Source organism: Eretmochelys imbricata, chromosome 5 (genome assembly GCF_965152235.1).
Source record: "Eretmochelys imbricata isolate rEreImb1 chromosome 5, rEreImb1.hap1, whole genome shotgun sequence".
NCBI classification, from domain to species: Eukaryota; Metazoa; Chordata; order Testudines; family Cheloniidae; genus Eretmochelys; species Eretmochelys imbricata.
Window position 1 is genome coordinate 35,635,155 of NC_135576.1, and position 18,694 is coordinate 35,653,848.

The 18,694-nt window shown below is 42.2% G+C and overlaps 1 protein-coding gene across 1 annotated transcript in view; it reads right to left on the reverse strand.

Moving 5' to 3' along the window:
- Window positions 1–16,748, reverse strand: part of ANKRD55 (ankyrin repeat domain 55) — a 68,950-nt gene extending 52,202 nt beyond the window's left edge. Inside the window, exon 1 of the mRNA XM_077816286.1 lies at window positions 16,694–16,748. Within this exon, the coding sequence (XP_077672412.1) occupies window positions 16,694–16,748 (55 nt within the window). The remainder of the gene's footprint in view (window positions 1–16,693) is intronic.
- Window positions 16,749–18,694: the final 1,946 nt, after the last annotated feature.

Genomic DNA, 18,694 nt, shown 5'->3' on the forward strand with positions numbered 1-18,694 from the left:
TTATTATCTCATACTGAGTTTTTAAATAAACATTAAAAGGGTGTAAGCCTGAGAGTGAACTGTTCTTACAATAGCAGAAAAGTGCATGCGAACATGTCTTTCTGAACCGTCTCTGAAATACAGTTCAAATATTAAATAAAAATATGATATACAGTACAAACTCATCCCCTTAATGCAGTCTATTTTTATTAACATAGAAGTTAATAATAAGATAAAGTTCAGCTCAAACTTCCTCTCTCCTTCTCAGGTTCCTCCATCCAGCCTATGTAGCTCCCACCTAGAGCTTCTCTGTCTAGAAAGCCCCCACCCCCACTTCCCTTATATCTTGGTAGGGTAAGGAGCCATCTTTCTCAGTAAGTCAACAGAACTCTCCTACCCTTTCTCCACAGGCTCACACCTATTATGGTGTGATGTTTTAGGTAAATGCTGCTGGCCTGTTACAGTCTGCTCTTTAAGGATATGTCTACACTACATCTGGGAATGAGCCTCCCAGACTAGGTAGACAGACTCACGCTAGCAGGGCTTGAGCTAGCATGCTAAAAATAGCAGTGTGGATATTGAGGTTTGGACTCTCAAGCCCACCTGACCCCTTAGGCTCCAGAGCCCGAGCTCCAGCCCGAGTCACAATATCCACACTGCTATTTTTGGTGTGCTAGCTCAAGCCAAACCAGTGTAAGTCTCTCTACTTGGGCTGGGAGGCTTGCTCCCAACAGCCACATAGACATACCCCTGGCACAACAAAGTAGCCGCTTCAGTTACGCAATAGATGCTCAGTTACACTACCTGAGTGACATGAGCTGACCATCTACCTTAAGGCCCATTAGTGTAACTGAGGGTCAGGCCCTTAGTTCTTTAGAGTGAAGTTTGTCAGGCCACTGAACTACAATGTGAACAAAGGAAGGTGACAGAAAAGTGAGTTTAAGTAACGTGAATGGGAGGAGTTCGCCAATAGAAAGGGAATCTAAGTTAAGGGTGGCACGGCCCTATGTACATAATTTTCTGTGCTAACATAATTACATTTGAAAATTGTTTGTAGGATAAAAAAGTCCAAGCAGCTGTAAAGAAGCCTGTTCAAACCATTTACTAATATACAAACAAACAATTATTATTATTTCCTGGATGGATACGTGATAAAATGTCTTCAAAATATTTAAAAATTATTTGACGTACAAGACCAATCCATGATCCTATGTGGTCTCAGCTCCGTTCCCATTAGCTCCACATTATAATTTCCCATCCAGCATAATTCCGCACACATGACTTTCTCTCCCTTGGAAACAATCATCATTCTTACTTTTAAAACTTGGCTACCATGGAGACTGAATCAACCCTCACCCTGAGAAAAGTTAGTCTGTCACACTCAAGGCCAGTGCTTATAGTCTTGGTAGATTTAGAAAGCTGACATGAACTCTGCCTCTAAAAATACAGACCCTCCCATTCCATTACTGTTAAATTGAGACTGAAGCACGCTGTTTTCCTTTCAGTTAGTCTCTTAAATTGCACATTTTAAACAACTTACAAATAAAAATAGATAATTTTACTTTAAAATCCAGTTAGTAGTGGAAGAGGAATGCTCCGGGAGTGGTAAGTAGATATTGAGCCTTTGACCTGTAGGTCACAGCTTTCAAGATAGCTGGGATCAGAAGTGACTAAGAGCCATTACTGTTTGACGGATGCTCGGCAGCCTACCAGTATGTGAAATAATGGCAGTGGTTTCAGTTCAGTGTCCAATAATAGACAGTTTCCACATTACGCAAACCACTATCACAACTGGTAATCTCGGCAAAGAGGCTAAGACTTGATTGTATCATGGAGATTAGTTCTAATCTCTTACTCCAAGAAGAGTATCCGCTGTATGAAGTTTGAAGCAAATTGGCAGGGCAGAGAGATGACGCTTATGTTGCTGCTCCACTGCTACCACTATTCTGCAGCTAGATGGGGAATTCCCTCTTGAGTGCTGTCACTGGGAGTCTTTCACAGTTATAAATGGTTGGAAACCCTACAGGGGTGGGAAGGGGAAGAAACTGATGGAATAAAGGAGCAGGATCAATTTTTTGTGTGGGGATGACTAATGAAATTGGGGTATTTGTAGCTTGGGTGCCCACCTGGGTTTTAAAATTGCATACACTTCGCATATGCAAGCTTTATGCAAAAATCCTCAGGCTTTATACAATGTAGGCAGGCCTACTCTTGGCAGAGACATGAAGTGATCCATCTAGAAAAGGAAGCCAAATTCTCCAGTCCTTGAGCATGTGAGGCACTTACCCTCCCACAGAGCAATAAAACGAAATCAATAGAACATTAATATTTAAGTAACAGCAGGTGTACTTTCCCACATAAAAAAACAAACAAACCTTCCTAGTCACAATAACCTACCTTACCCTCCCAATCTCCATAGCAACATCATAGCAACCTCCTTCCCACCCCAGGAAAGCCAGAGAAATATTCAGTGACTCTCTCTGCCCTTTTCCCCCCTCCAAAAAAGATTGACTCTACTGCTGTCAGTAGCATAGGGCTCTTTATAAGATTTACATAGCCCAAAGCTAGCACAAGACATGGGGATAGGTGGGGAATCCTTAACCAATAACAGGAATGACTAAATGAGCATATTATGTATTCCTAACTGCACCGAAGCCATAATATATCATTTGACACACATTTTAATTAATGCTAATTCCATTGATTTGATTTCAGAAAGGATGGCTTAAACAAGATCTGTGTGTTTTGACATACCTCTAATCTCCTATACCTCCATTGCAACTTGCCAAAGTTTTGCATCACAAACAAGTTGAACTATACTGACAGACTGAGAAATTGTGTCAAAAAGGGGACTAATACAGCAGTCAGGTAACATATCACCCTTTTAATCTCCTTTGGTAAGTTGTTTACAGTACCAACTTGTGGATTTTTATTGGACGATTGGGGTCACATCCTCAGCTGGAGTAAACAGACTGTGATGGCACGACACCAATTTATCCCAGCAGCAGAGCAGGTCCTCTGCATTCAAGTGTGTTTACCTAACTTAATTTGCTTTCTCACTATGCTGTTAAAAACACCAATAAATGCTACATTTGTTTCATCTAAGCTGACTGTTAGACTGTTTTATCTGGGAAATTACTGTCTGGCACTGCTGAATGGAAGCTGTCACTCGTCTTCTGGGAAGCGAAAAGGTGCATATGGGTCAAGGAGAAGCCTGTAGTGTGGCTATACATAGCAGTGCCACAGAAAGATCTGCAGGTAACATTGTGGGCAAAGAGCCAAATGATGTATGGGTTCAAAATGCTGTCACAACAAGAGATCTGTGTTTAGGGTTTTTTTTAAAACTCTTCTAGTGTATCTTTAATGTTCAGGAAAGATGAATGTTCAAAGTTGACATCTCTGTTTAGCATTTCTGAAATACGTAGTAGTGTTCCACAAGGATATAATTTCTTTCAAGACATTAAATGCTAGAAGTTTGGTCTCAAAGGAAGTATATGAAATACATACAATGTGATCTTAATGTAGTGTTTTACGAGGAATGTGTTATACGTGCATGCGATCTTTTTGTTAGACTAGACTTTAGTTCTTAATATCCACATAGAATTTCTGGAGCTAAATGTATATGATCGTACTGACAAGACGACATTTATACATTATTAATGATTGCAAAACAGGAAAGTTGAAAATCAAGGTGTTACATGTTCAGTGTTGTGAAGAATTCTTTTTGCGGATACAGACTAACAAACACAGCTACTACTCTGAAACCTGTATTTTTATTATTTGCTTTCCCCACCATCAATAAGATTCTGTTGGTCTCCTCATAAAGACCACCAGTGTCTGGCAGATAGTGAAGTATGTCATATCAGGCTCACTTCCCAGCAGTTCAGCATGAACAACAGTGCTTAGCAACAAGCGTCCATCTCCCCCAGCCCTTTGATGCTTGAAGTAATGGGACATGCTTTCCTTTCTGGCTGTATTGTGATAACCTGTTTCATGAATTTTCACTGTATTTTCCACTGAATGCATCCGATGAAGTGAGCTGTAGCTCACGAAAGCTTATGCTTTAATAAATTTGTTAGTCTCTAAGGTGCCACAAGTACTCCTGTTCTTTTTGCGGCTACAGACTAACACGGCTGCTACTCTGAAACCTGTTTCATGAATGTTAGTATTCTATTCGGCCCTCCAACAACAGCCTATTAATACTAAAGTAACAGCATGTAGTGTATGAATACAGAATTCAGCAATCACTTAATTCTCTTATTTTATGGTTTTGATTATTTAAAACATTCTTGTGTTATTCAGACCTGTGAGTTAGCAATGTAAGAAAGAACAACTTATTAATGTAGAGACCAATTGTATGGATTCAGAAAAATTTGGACCTCGTCTCTTGATACATTTGGATAAAGAATGCTAAGATAGCTCAAATAATACCTCTGCGCTTTCCCCCTCCGTCTTCCTGCCACCTCTCCCCCAAACCCCTCCTTTCCTTCCTTTTCCCCCCTTTTTTTGTATTATTGTTACCACCACCCTAACATGTTATGTCTGTGTAACATTTTCCGATTTTATATTGACTGGTCTCACAACTTTGACAAGTTGCATAATTTTATTGATATCTTGTGAAATGTGGGACCACATAATGTGGTAACATATACAGGTTGTGAGCCGTTATTTTTTTTGATTGTTTCTTTATGAAGATATATAAAGACACACACCAACAAAACCATCACTGGTTGTGCCAGAGTAGGGACATAATTTCAATCCATAAAGATAAAATTCTTGTTGCAGAGAGTCCTGAAACTACATGTTGTTCTTTGGGATTGTCATTTTGAAAGTGAATTATATCTAGAAGACAGGAGTGCAATATGTGATTCTCTGCTCCATTAGAGAAACCCCCAAAGTCCTGGACCTAAACATGATGTTTATTCACCATCACATTGTTTATGCAATTTCTGTGTTCAGTCTCCCCCCCCCCCCCCCCCCCGCAAGTCTCTGTTTTTCTTATTTAGCCTAGAAGCTCTTTGGGACTGCTGCACACTCACTTGTACAGTACCTAGAGCAATGGGACTCTGATCTTGGTTGGTTAATGGTGCTGCCATAATACAAATACATATTAATAAGCATTACTATCTGAGGGAAAGACAACAGGATTTTCAAAGCCCAAATATTTTGTGCCTAAACCAGTAGTTACATGCAACAATATGACAGGTTTCAGAGTAACAGCCGTGTTAGTCTGTATTCGCAAAAAGAAAAAGGAGGACTTGTGGCACCTTAGAGACTAACCAATTTATTTGAGCATAAGCTTTCCTGAGCTACAGTGCACATACATCAGTATGCATCCGATGAAGTGAGCTGTAGCTCACGAAAGCTTAGGCTCAGATAAATTGGTTAGTCTCTAAGGTGCCAAAAGTACTCCTTTTCTTTATGCAACAATATGTCATTTTGATACAATTTTACAGAGTGTACTTTAAACAGACTATCAGGTTCTTTTTGGTTGATGGCCCCACTGGCCCGTTACCAGGTAGTGCCCCCTTCATCCCACATGGATGACCCAGAGATCATTTTAGGAACTGCAGGAGCTTAAACAACACTTAACCTAGTGGTTCACAGACTTTTAATAGGACACTTTCCCTCCCATGCTTGGTAAATAAACTGGAAATCTCAATCTATTTCAGTGTTATCCCTGGCTCCTCCTCAATTTCCTTCCCTCCCCTGCCCCATGTGTTTTATCTTCTCTCCTCTGCATGCTCTTGGACTAGCTTAGTATCCATCCACCCTGGGGGCACTGCCAACAGGGGTAGAATCATAGACGATTAGGGTTGGAAGAGACCTCAGGAGGTCATCTAGTCCAACCCCCTGCTCAAAGCAGGACCAACACCAACTAAATCATCCCAGGTACCAGGTGACCAGAAAGAGGAGGTAGCATACGTTACAGAGGACATGGGATGAAGAATAGAAAGTGTGTGTGAGAGAAGTATTTGTTAGCAGGAACCTGGAAATAGCAGTTGAGTATCTAGTTCAAAAAAGAACTAGATACATTCATGGAAGATAGGTCCATCAATGGCTATTACCCAGGATGGGCAGGGATGGTGTCCCTAGCCTCTGTTTGTCAGAAGCTGGGAATGGGAAACAGAGGATGGATCACTTGATGATTACGTGTTCTGTTCATTTGCTCTGGGGCACCTGGCATTGGTCACTGTCAGAAGACAGGATACTGGACTACATGGACCTTTTTGGTCTGACCAGTATGGCCGTTCTTATGAGAGCTGTAGATCAAGTGCTAGGTCCTGACAGCTGTCCAGAGGTAGAACTGGACCATGAGAAGCAGCCCCGAAAGGCTGACTGATACAGCCATGAACCAGCATAGAACAAGCTTGAGAACAGAAGAGCAGCTTATAGAGTAGGCTGCTGTGCAACCCCCTCGTGGAGCTAGGAGAGTGCCTGGAGAGCTACAGTTGTGACAGGAGAGCTGGGTTCTGGGCAAAGGCAGCCCAGCCCATGGGTGCTAGGGGGCATAGTAAATTCAAATAAACAAACTTCCCAAGTTGTGAGGAACCCAGGCACTAGTGGCTATGGAAAGAATAACCTGAGTATCTACTGCTCTTGCCTTCAAGACTGTAGCTTACTGGATATGCCACTAAGGGCTTATCTACACTTAAAAAGCTACAGTGGCACAATGACTGAAGCTGTAGTACTTTAGTGTAGATGCTACCTATGCTGATGTGAGGGGTTCTCCCGTCAGCGTAGGGAACTCACCTCCCTGACAGGCAGTAGCTAGGTCAACAGAATAATTCTTCCATCAGCCCAGTTCTGTCAACACAGGGACTTGGGTCGGCTTAACAGTGCTGCTCCGGGGTGTGGATTTTTCACACTCCTGAGCAACGTAGTTAAACCGACCTAATTTTCTATCAGAGACCAGGCTTACCCCTGTGAAAGGGAGTGGTGTCCCACAATGACATGCTCCAGGGAGAGAAGGGTGCCATTACACTAGCATTGGCGTGGCTGTCTGGTGTTAATTCCTTAAACAATGGGCTGTGCGTTCAAGGCAAGTTGCATGGGCCCTTGTGTAATGGATGTTTACACAATCCTAGTAGGTTGCGACTCCATGGGTAACCACTTGTGTTCGAATTCAGCTTTGGATACTGACACTGGCTGGTTTCTTGACATGTGGAGTACCTAGGTGTGTTATCAGTGTGTTGGGGTAGCCTCTGAGACCTTGTCCACTTGGTTCCCAAGAACTCAGCTCAATTCCAAACTCATCTCTGAGGTTTCTTTATTGGCATACAATCAAACTACATTTGAACTGGTCAGGCTCAGGTATAGGAGGTGCATATAGGGTGTACCAGACATCCAAAGTTACACAGCAAACCTCTTCCTTTATATACATTTATACATTACATTGCCTCACATCTTTTGGGACTGGCTTGGTTATTTTGTAGGACCCAATCCCTGTACCGAATGCTCTGTCTATGCTCTGTGTCACTACATCCCATATTCTTCATAGAAATATTGTTATGATATAAATATGACATAACTAAGATATGTTTAATCAAGATAGGTCATGTAAGTTATCTTTGGAAAGGTTATGTTTTACTGAATATGATTATCCTATTTGTATACATGTATCATTTCTGTATCTGAAGTTAGGAATATTAACTATGTAACAATTACAACTGTGGTTACACCTGAGAAATGACCGCCAGACAGTATGCAATCAGCCTGGATGACCCATTAGGATAGACAATAGGTTTATGAAGATGCTGATCTCTCGTCTTCATGGAGTTCCTTCTTGTGGTTGTTACAAATAAACCTTGTCTCATAGTGGCTTTAACACTGTAAGGTCATGTGATAATGTCACCTAGTACAGAGTACCACCTTGGACACTGCTGGTATTTTTCCACTGGAGACAAAGGATTCCCGCCTTATGTAAATTGTACTTAAGGCTGGGAAATAAGTCAATCAGGGCTCTTCTCCATTACCTCCCCACCCAAGAAGGAAAACTGCTGAAAGTACCTGAAGAAACAAAGGAACTAAGCTGGGGAAAGGCAAGGGCTGAGTCCAGGCTGAGACACGGGTCTAGCCTGTGAAGAGAAATAACTGGAACTCTAAGCTGCAGAAACTCTGCAACCTGCCTAAAACAACATTTAGGGTGAGAAATTACTATTTGTAACCTGTTTCTTTAGTGAATTAAGCTTAGGTTGCGTGTTTTGTTTTGTTTGCTATCCCTTATAATCACTTAAAATTTACCTTTTGTAGTTAATAAACTTGTTTTTGTTTATTCAAATACCCAGTTTGTACAATTCATATCTGGGAGGACCGGATGACAAAAAGCTGTGCATATCTTCCTCCACATTGAGGGAGGGGCAAATTTTTATCAGCGTGCATGGTACAGATCTTTCTATACAGTGTAAGACAATATTATTTTGGGTTTAAACCCCAAAGGAGGTGTGCATGTGAGTGCTGGTTAAATGCCCGAGCTGAATCCTCCCACACAGAGCTGATTTCAGTCTGTCTGCTATGCGTGTGCCAGGGAAGGCTTGAGGGTCTCGCACAGCAAGGAAACGGGGAGGAAGCCCAGGCTGGTGTAATGCGTGGGCTCAGTGGAATCCCAGCACATCAGGTGGACACCCAGACAGGGGGTCCAACCCGTCACATGCACGCCTTACTCTTTATCTCATTTTACATTCCAGGTTTGTCTTATTCATTATTAGTGGTTCCCTAGGTGTTCCCCTTATTTTAGCTAGTACCAACATTCTGTTTCCAGCCTGCTGATTTATTTACCTCCCTAATCATCTCCCTCAAGAAATGAAGCCCCAGCCAGTGCCCAATTACTTATGTCAAGCCAGGCCTATATTCCACTGTTTTTCTTTTTTTTTTTTATATTAGCATTTGTTTCATTTGCATTACATTCCTGTCTTTCTGGGTTTCTTTTTTAAGTTCACTACCCAGTGACAGATTCCCGAGACCGGTAGCTGTAATCATTTGAACCACCATTGATACTGGTCTCAAAGTACAAACCAGGCAGTGCAAGCTCACCTCCTCCAGTATAGTCCAACAGGGTGTAATCCCACATTATAAGATTCCCTGCCTTTAAAGCATCCTTCTGTAATTTGCTTTCAGTATAGGATAAAAAACCAGTACAAAATATATAAAAAAATCTTTCCATTTATTACCACAAGAGATTTGGGTGTGAAACAGAACATAGGCCAATTAAAATAGCATTCCCTGGGTCTATACCGGAAGTGGTCCTCTTTAGCCACCACATAAAACTTATCACCAGCATAGGCAGTTTTTACTTTATCAGCCTTCCAGCATCTCAACTGTACGGTGAAATTTGGAGACTGTTCCCAACATGCCAGCAACTCTGTTTGTAAGACATTACACCTGCCCATGCAAGTGTCCTCCAGGTGCAAATAGCAGTACAAACCTGGGACTTTCCAGACCTTGCATTGTCTTACAACAGTATTTGAGAAGGGAAAACAAACTTCTTCCACATTTCAGAGTAGGAGCTGTGTTCGTCTGTATCCACAAAAAGAAAAGGAGGACTTGTGGCACCTTAGAGACTAACAAATTTATTTGAGCATAAGCTTTCGTGAGCTACAGCTCACTTCATCGGATGCATGCAGTGGAAAATACAGTGGGGAGATTTATATACACAGAGAACATGAAACAATGGGTGTTACCATACACACTGTAACAAGAGTGATCAGGTAAGGTAAGCTATTACCTGCAGGAGAGTGGTGGGGGGGGGGAACCTTTTGTAGTGATAATCAAGGTGTTCTTTCTTCCACATTGTACGTGTTACAGTGATTTCACATTTAACTTCATGGTATTGTCCCCTTGTTAATTTTCTTATCCTGCACCAACTCGTGTCACCTCTTGTGCCAAATTTTTAGCTTTTCTGTCGGGTTAAAAGAGCACATGTTTTCTTGCTCCTTATATTTTAAGGCTGCTTTTACTTTGTATAGCACAGTGGCTCTCAACCTGTTTATCATTGTGGGCCTCAGGCTGAGAACCACTGCACTCCCCACACACAATCCCTCCACAATCCCTTATGCCTAGTGCCACCACCCAGAGCGGGGCCAGGAGCAGAGCTCTGGGTGCTGGGTTGGGCAGCAGAGACCCAGACCACCGCGTGGGATCGGGCCCTGCAGCAGGGCCAGACACCAGACCCCGACATGGAGCTGGGTGGCCGGAATGCGGGACACCCCTCCCTTGTGCAGGGCTGGATCCGGACCCTGCAGCACGGGACCAGGCACCTGGAGTCCGGGACCCCGTGGTGCAGGGCCAGGTAGCAAGAAGCCAGACTCTGGGACCCTGAGGTGTGGGGCTGGACAGAGGGACTGGACCTAGACCCTACAGTGCAGGGCCAGGCAGCCATACACGGAACTGCCTTGTGGCCGGACCGGCTGACCGACAGCCGGGGCCTGACCCTGGAACCCTGCTGCATGGGGCCGGGCAGCTAGAGCCCGGAACCCCGCCACGCAGGGCCAGGCAGCGTGACCGGGACAGCTAGCAGCTGGACCAGGACCCCGCAGCTCAGGGCCAAGCAGCCAGATCCCAGGACCCGGGGGCCCGCAGCTGGACCTGAACCTCCCACCCCCAACAAGGGGCTGGGTAGCTGGAACCGACCCCTGGAGCTGAACCCTACCTAAAACCTGGGAGTGCTGCAGTACCCCAGCAAAACTCTAAATCCCAGCGTGGCCCCCCCGTCCAATCTACCCACAGACCCACTCTCTCCTGCCCCTGAAGTACTCACCAGCCCCCTGCTGGGAGCAGCACTTCTGCAGGCTGCCATTCTCTCTCCCCTCCTTCAGGCAGCCCCTCCCCTGCCAGACCAGCAAATCTTTTTTTTTTTTTTTTTAAAAGCACACGTGGCCCACAGGCTGAGAACTGCTGATATAGCTGTATTGCCCACATACTACATGTGGTGTTATTATTAGCACACCTATTAAAGAGATGTTTTGTTAAATTTTGTGGTCGCTTGCTACATTGTAAACAATTTAGTAAGAGAGACCAAATAAATCTTTTAATTTTGCTTGGCTTAGCCTTGTCAGCTGAACCTTTGAACTTTCTTCTTTTTTAAAATGGTTTTACACACCTGACATTTTCCTTTTGTAAATTGCAAATTGTAAGCAAAAACCTTTTAATTTTTTTACTTTTTTAAACTGCAATTTTTATATGTAAGCTTTGAACAAGTTTTTTTTTAAAAAAAAAAAAACCAAGAAGTGAGAACTTTTTGGCTTGGGCTCTGATAACTGCACTGTTTTGTTTTACTGCTGTCTCTAAAGCCCTTGTTTTAATTCTGTGGCTCAGCTAGCTGAAGCTTTAGTAAGCTAATTGCTACACTGAAATTTGTGACAGGCGGTATTTCTTTTTAAAACTTACTAGGCATTCCCTTCCCACCCCTTGTTTTTGCTTGTAGTTACTTTTTTACACAACTGTATCCAAGTTACACCTCCCTAGTATATTCAGAAGCAGTTAATCCATATTGGAAATTTCAGTGGCATTCAAAGGATCCCTGCTGTGCTCTTCCAAGCAGTCCCCCCATCCCCATAACACTCTCTGGAGTTCCTTTTTCACCTGGTCCCAAACTCCCCCTAATACTTCACTGAGGAGTCCAGAGGGTCCACCCTTAGATTTAACCCACTTCTCCAGCATGGTACCCACTTGTTCACATTTAAACCCTTCCAGTGCCATTCTTTTAATGCTAGGCTGTGAGGTGTATATGTTACCTGCTCCAGACTACAGCATCTGAGTGTGATGGGATCTCCAGGGTGCAGCCTGGGACCATGGGACCACTGTGACCCCTTAACTCTCTCCAGCCTGGGCTGTCTCTCACAATGCCTTGCTAATGACCAGCAGCAAACCCCTCCAGGTGTTATCACTCAGCACAACCGCATGTAGAGACCCCACACCCAGCTAGTTTGCATGAATGATCCCAGAGCCACTCGGGAATCACACAGGGAAAGGCACCAGCCAAATCCTCCCCCTCCCCCCAAGACGAGCAATGGAATTTTATTCATTGGTTCACTATTACTTCAATGGAAAGTGCATATATACCAGCCTTTGCAAATGTGGGCAGTTTTGCCACACACTTCATACAGACTCACCGGTAAAGATAAACAGTAAAAGAAGCTTCTTGGCTACAAAAGATAGATTATAAGTGATAGGCAAAAAGTCAGAGCTGGTTACCAAAATAAAATATAAGCATGCAGTCTAAACTCTCATCCCTATTAGAGTTGGCAACAGCTAGATTAAGCAGTTTTTCTCACCCCACTGGGTACTGCAGTTCATAGTACACAGATTTCACCCTTGAAATCTGGGGCAGTCCCCTCAGTTGGAGTCTTCAGAGTCTCCTTGTTGCTTGCCGCGTAGGTGGGTGAAGGAGAAAGGCCCAGCCTGGGCCCCCTGTGTTCAGTTTTATACCCTCAATCCATGTGCTTGGAAAACACAAGTCCAGGCATGTCTGGGTGGGCATTGCTGAGTCTCCAGTCAAGGCTGAGCAATTCCTCTGGTGTGGCCTCATGCAGGTGAGTCATTGCATTGTAGCTCCCTTGTTGGACAATGGCTGTTGATGGGCTCATTGACATCCCGCCTGGGTGTTGGTTACTTTCCTTGCTGTTGTCTCTGGGGAGCTAATATGTGGCTGATTCTTCCCCAACATACAGCATGTTTTAGTGACAACCATACAACACAATTCTCATAACTTCATATGCATTAATGATATATATATATGGATAGAGAAATGACTTTCAGCAGATCATAACCTTTCCCTTGATACCTTACAAGACGTGCTTTATATGTAAGGTAACAATTAAGGTACAGAATGTCACACTGAGTCATGGCACCAGTACGCTGGGGTAGCCTCTGAGACCTTTTCCACTCAGGAGTCTGTTGGGGTGAATTCTGAAAACTTATGCACTCAGTAGGCTCCCAGACCTAATCACTGAGGTTTCTTTATTAGCATACAATCAAACTACACTTGAGTTAATCAGGCTGAAGTGTAGGGGGCAAGTACAGGGTATACCGCACTTCCAAAGTTACAAAACAAACTTCTTCCACGCTTACGTATTACACTGCATTTACTATACCTTGCATTACATGTTTTGGGACTGGCTTGTTTACTTTGTAGGAACCAGTCCCTGTGCAGCACGCTCTGTCCATGCACAATTTACTTTTACCTCATTTATATGCCAGGCTTATTTTATCCATTGTTATCTTGTTCATTGTAAATGATGTTCCCTCTTATCTTAGCTACTACAGATATTCTGTGTACAGCCTCCTGATTTATCTACTTCCCTAATCCTGTCTCCCAAAATATAAGGCTATACCCATGGCCAATTATTCATGTCAAGCCAGGCCTACAGAATGACCAATAACGAAGTTTGGCAAGAATGCTTACGTGGGAAGAGTGAATCCCACCAAATGCAAGAGCCAGCACAATGAAGTAATGGGTTTTTTTCTATCTGTTTTGATTCAAAACTGCTCAAGCTAGTTAAGTCCCAGGCAGACTGCAAAAAGCTACAAAAGAGCTCTCAAAACTAGGTGACTGGGCAACAAAATGGCAGATGAAATTCAGTGTTGATAAATGCAAAGTAATATACCTGGGAAAACATAATCCCAACTATACCTATAAAATGATGGGGTCTAAATTAGCTGTTACAACTCAAGAAAGAGATCTTGGAGTCATTGTTGACAGTTCTCTGAAAACATCCACTCAATGTGCAGTCATAGTCAAAAAAGCGAACAGGATGTTGGGAATCATTAAGAAAGGAATAGATAATAAGACAGAAAATATCATATTGCCTCTATATAAATCCGTGGTATGCCCACATCTTGAATTCTACGTTCAGATGTGGTTGCCCCATCTCAAAAAGATATATTGGAATTGGAAAAGGTTCAGAAAAGGGCAACAAATTATTAGGGGAATGAAACAACTTCTGTATGAGGAGAGATTAATAAAACTGGGACTTTTCAGCTTGGAAAAGAGATGACTAAGGGGGGGATATGATTGTGGTCTATAAAATCATGACTGGAGTGGAGAAAGTACATAAAGAAAGAACTAGGGGTCACCAAATGAAATTAATGGGCAACAGGTTTAAAACAAACAAAATGAAATATTTCTTAACACAACACACAGTCAACCTGTGGAACTCTTTGCCAGAGGATGTTGTGAAGGCCAAGACTATAACAGGGTTCAAAAAAGAACCAGATAAATTCATGGAGGATAGGTCTATCATTGGCTATTAGTCAGGATGGGCAGGGATGGTGTTCCTAGCCTCTGTTTGCCAGAAGCTGGGAATGAGTGACAGGAAAAGCGACAAACTTTAGCAAAGCTTTTGACACGGTCTCCCACAGTATTCTTGCCAGCAAGTTAAAGAAGTATGGGCTGGATGAATGGACTATAAGGTGGATAGAAAGTTGGCTAGATTGTCGGGCTCAACAGGTAGTGATCAGTGGCTCCATGTCTAGTTGACATCCGGTATCAAGTGGAATGCCCCGAGGGTCGGTCCTGGGGCCGGTTTTGTTCAATATCTTCATAAATGATCTGGAGGATGGTGTGGATTGCATCCTCAGCAAGTTTGCAGATGACACTAAACTGGGAGGAGTGGTAGATATGCTGGAGGGTAGGGATAGGATACAGAGGGACCTAGACAAATTGGAGGATTGGGCCAAAAGAAATCTGATGAGGTTCAACAAGGACAAGTGCAGAGTCCTGCACTTAGGACAGAAGAATCCCATGCACTGCTACAGACTAGGGACTGAATGGCTCAGCAGCAGTTCTGCAGAAAAGGACCTAGGGGTGACAGTGGACGAGAAGCTGGATATGAGTCAACAGTGTGCCCTTGTTGCCAAGAAGGCCAATGGCATTTTGGGATGTATACGTAGGGGCATTGCCAGCAGATCGAGGGACGTGATCGTTCTCCTCTATTCAACATTGGTGAGGCCTCATCTGGAGTACTGTGTCCAGTTTTGGGCCCCACACTACAAGAAGGATGTGGAAAAATTGGAAAGAGTCCAGTGGAGGGCAACAAAAATGATTAGGGGACTGGAACACATGACTTATGAGGAGAGGCTGAGGGAACTGGGATTGTTTAGTCTGCAGAAGAGAAGAATGAGGGGGGATTTGATAGCTGCTTTCAACTACGTGAAAGGGGGTTCCAAAGGGGATGGATCTAGACTGTTCTCAGTAGTAGCTGATGACAGAACAAGGAGTAATGGTCTGAAGTTGCAGTGGGGGAGGTTTAGGTTGGATATTAGGAAAAACTTTTTCACTAGGAGGGTGGTGAAACACTGGAATGCGTTACCTAGGGAGGTGGTGGAATCTCCTTCCTTAGATATTGTTAAGGCCAGACTTGAGGAAGCCCTGGCTGGGATGATTTAGTTGGGGATTGGTCCTGGTTTGAGCAGGGGGTTGGACTAGATGACCTCCTGAGGTCCCTTCCAACCCTGATATTCTATGATTCTATGATATTCTATGAAAAGGATCACTTGATGATTACCTGTTCATTCCCTCTGGAGCACCTGGCATTGGCCACTGTCAGAATACAGGATAGTGGGCTAGATGGACCTTTGGTCTGACCCAGTATGGCCGTTCTTATGCTCTAATCCTATAGAAGACTTTAAGAGAAAAACGCAAATCAAAATGGATCCAGAAAATGACCGTGACAAAACTGTGTTTTGCACAGTCACTGATTCCCATTGCAATTTGATGCATATATATCTGATTTATATCAATTTATTCACAAACAGCAGAATTGGATGCTGATGTGTTAAAGAGACTAAACAAGCAGTATTCTTGGTGCACCGCTTGCATTTTGAAGAATTTTGATGTTAGCCTTTTCACATACGCAGCAAGCCACAACCTTTTGTTTTGGGGCCAACTCTGCTTTATCAGCATGTACACCTTGCAGATGCATACTGGTGATTGGGAAGATTGCACATAAGTCATTTTGGGGCTTTGTAAATAGACAGAGAGATTTGATGCAACATAGTTGTTTAAACAATGAAAATTTCCTGCTTTGTGAAAAAAGGGGAATATAAAGAATACAGAACTTTAGTGAATTAGGCAAGAAAGGATGTAAATTATATTAGATATAGCATAGCCCCCACCCCAACAAATAAAATTCAAATAATCTAACTACAAAATAGATAACTAAGATCCATCTATATTTCCATAGCAACCTATTCGTGTAGAAAATTTATCATTGCCCTAGGGCTTATTTTAGATATCTTATGTTCAGACATAGTAATATTTGCGCAGTACATCTAAAGAGTTCCTGAATTAAGATCACTTGTTAGTGTGTATTTCTTTCATTATTTACATCTTATAATTCCAAAATAGGTGAATTTAATTAGGAAAATGGGCACTTAGTTTTGTACAAGTCAAACACCACATTTTTAACTGGTTCTAGTTTAATGTAACAACCATTGTATACACAACTCTCATAGCTGACCTTAAAAAACTGCTGTCATTCTTCCTGATGAAATCATTGCTTTATTTTTAAAGCAATACTAGTAGGCAGAAATGTCTGTCCTTAACACTAATGGAAGAAGGTCCCTTTTGTATAAACACAGAGAAACAACATACGATAAACATATAAGACATTCACATTAGACCAGACCTCCACCATAAAATATGAGGCATTGATTTACCAGCCAAAACCATACAATTTCAACAGGGATGCTGGGATTTTAGTAGCAATTGACTTACCTTTGTGCTGATCAAACACCGATGAGGTACTAAAATCCATTGTGGTCTCTCTCATTATTGACTGTTAGACCAGGCAAATACCATCTCCGTGGTTTCCAGGGAAGAATCCCATATATTACAGTAAACAATATATGCAATGATAGCTGTCGCCAATCTTCTTGTTTGAGAATTAAATTCGCTTTACGGCTGCAGGTTGTTGTCAAGGCAAAGACACGGTCGCTCACATAGTGAGAATGGTATATTCTGTTAATTAAAGACCCTATTAAAAAGACTTCTCCAGAAATGGCCTAATTGAGCTTCTAGGTCTTGAAAAAACACTAGCTTAAGAGGGGCAAACTGTCTATGATCAGGCCTGAGAAAGACACTGCAGATCACCCAGCATCAGCAATGAGAATGCTGGCTTTAAACAAACAGAAATCTCAATGGGTGAATGAGGATTCACTATGGCAAACAGAGCATGTGCAAAACTGCCAGTGCAATTTGGATGCTTCTGATGTACTCATTTTAGAAGCCAAACGGCATATGCTGTGTTCACAGACAATGCTGTCTTAATTGACTATTATATAAATATTGTAGTAGGCATACATTCTGTCGTTTATTAATTAATCAGCCACCCACCTATTTAACTGAGTGAGTTTTGAATAGCATGGAGAACATAAATAAAAGGGAATGACGTTTTTTGCTGTATTTAATAGATAAGGTTTAAAAGTTCAATGTAACCGTTCTCAGTAACTACGGTCAGTTGAAATAGAAAGCCTTTTTAATGTAGACATGTTTGGTGTGTTTTAGCAGTGTTTTAATGAGATATTACAATGCAACTTGTAATATACACATTTTATACTTACTCTCCTAGTCCTATGTCCAAGCCAAAGGAGAGGGAGTCCAGCTGTAGGCTGGTTAGTCTGACATCAATTCTGGGCTAGATAATGGAGAGGCTGATATGGGACTCGATTAATAAAGAATTTAAATGAGGGTAATATAATTAGTGCTAATAAACAAGGACTATGGAAAATAGATCCCAACAAACTAACTTGACACCTTCTTTGAAGAGATTACGAGGTAAACGTTTTGATATAACGTATTTAGACTTTTGTAAGACATTTGACTTGATACTACACAACATTTTGATTAAAAAACCTAGCTAGATATAAAATTAACATGGCGCATATTAAATAGATTAAAATCTGGAAAGGTCTCAAAATTGTAAACAGGGAATCATCATTGAACAGTGTTTCTACTGAAATCCCGCTGGGATTTGTTCTTGGTCTTACATTATTTAACCTTTTTATTAATGGCTTGGAAGAAAACACAAAATCATCACTGACAAAAATTGGGGGTATAGTAAATAATGAAGAGGACAAGTCACTAACACAGAGTGTTCTGGTTGACTTGGTAAGATGGCCGCAAGCAAACTATGCATTTTAATATGGCTAAATATAAAGGTATACATTTAGGTACAAAGAAGGTAGGCCCTACTTACAGGATGTGGGACTCTATCCTGGGAAGCAGAGACTCCGTAAAAGGTTTGGAGGTTGTGGGGGCTAACCATGAGCTCCCAGTGTGATTCTGTGGCCAAAAAGGCTAATGCGATCTTGGGATGCATAAACAAGGGGAATCTCAAGTAGGAGCAGAGAGGTTATTTTACCTCTGTATTTGGCACAGGTACAACCATTGCTGGAATACTGTGTTTAGTTCTGGCATCCACAATTCAAGAAGGATATTAATAAATTTGAGAGGGTTCAGAGAAGAGGCCTGAGCATGTGTATAGGATTAGAAAACAAGTCTATTACTAAAAGGTTTAAGGAGCTCAATCTATTTAATTAACAAAGAGAATGAGTGACTTGATTATAGTCTATAAGTATTTCCATGGGGAACAAATATTTAATAAATATTCTCTAGAAGAGAAAGGTATAACATGGCTGGAAGTTGAAGCTAGACAATTCAGACTGGAAATATGGCAAATATTTTTTAACAGTGTGTCATGGGTCATACATGCCCTGT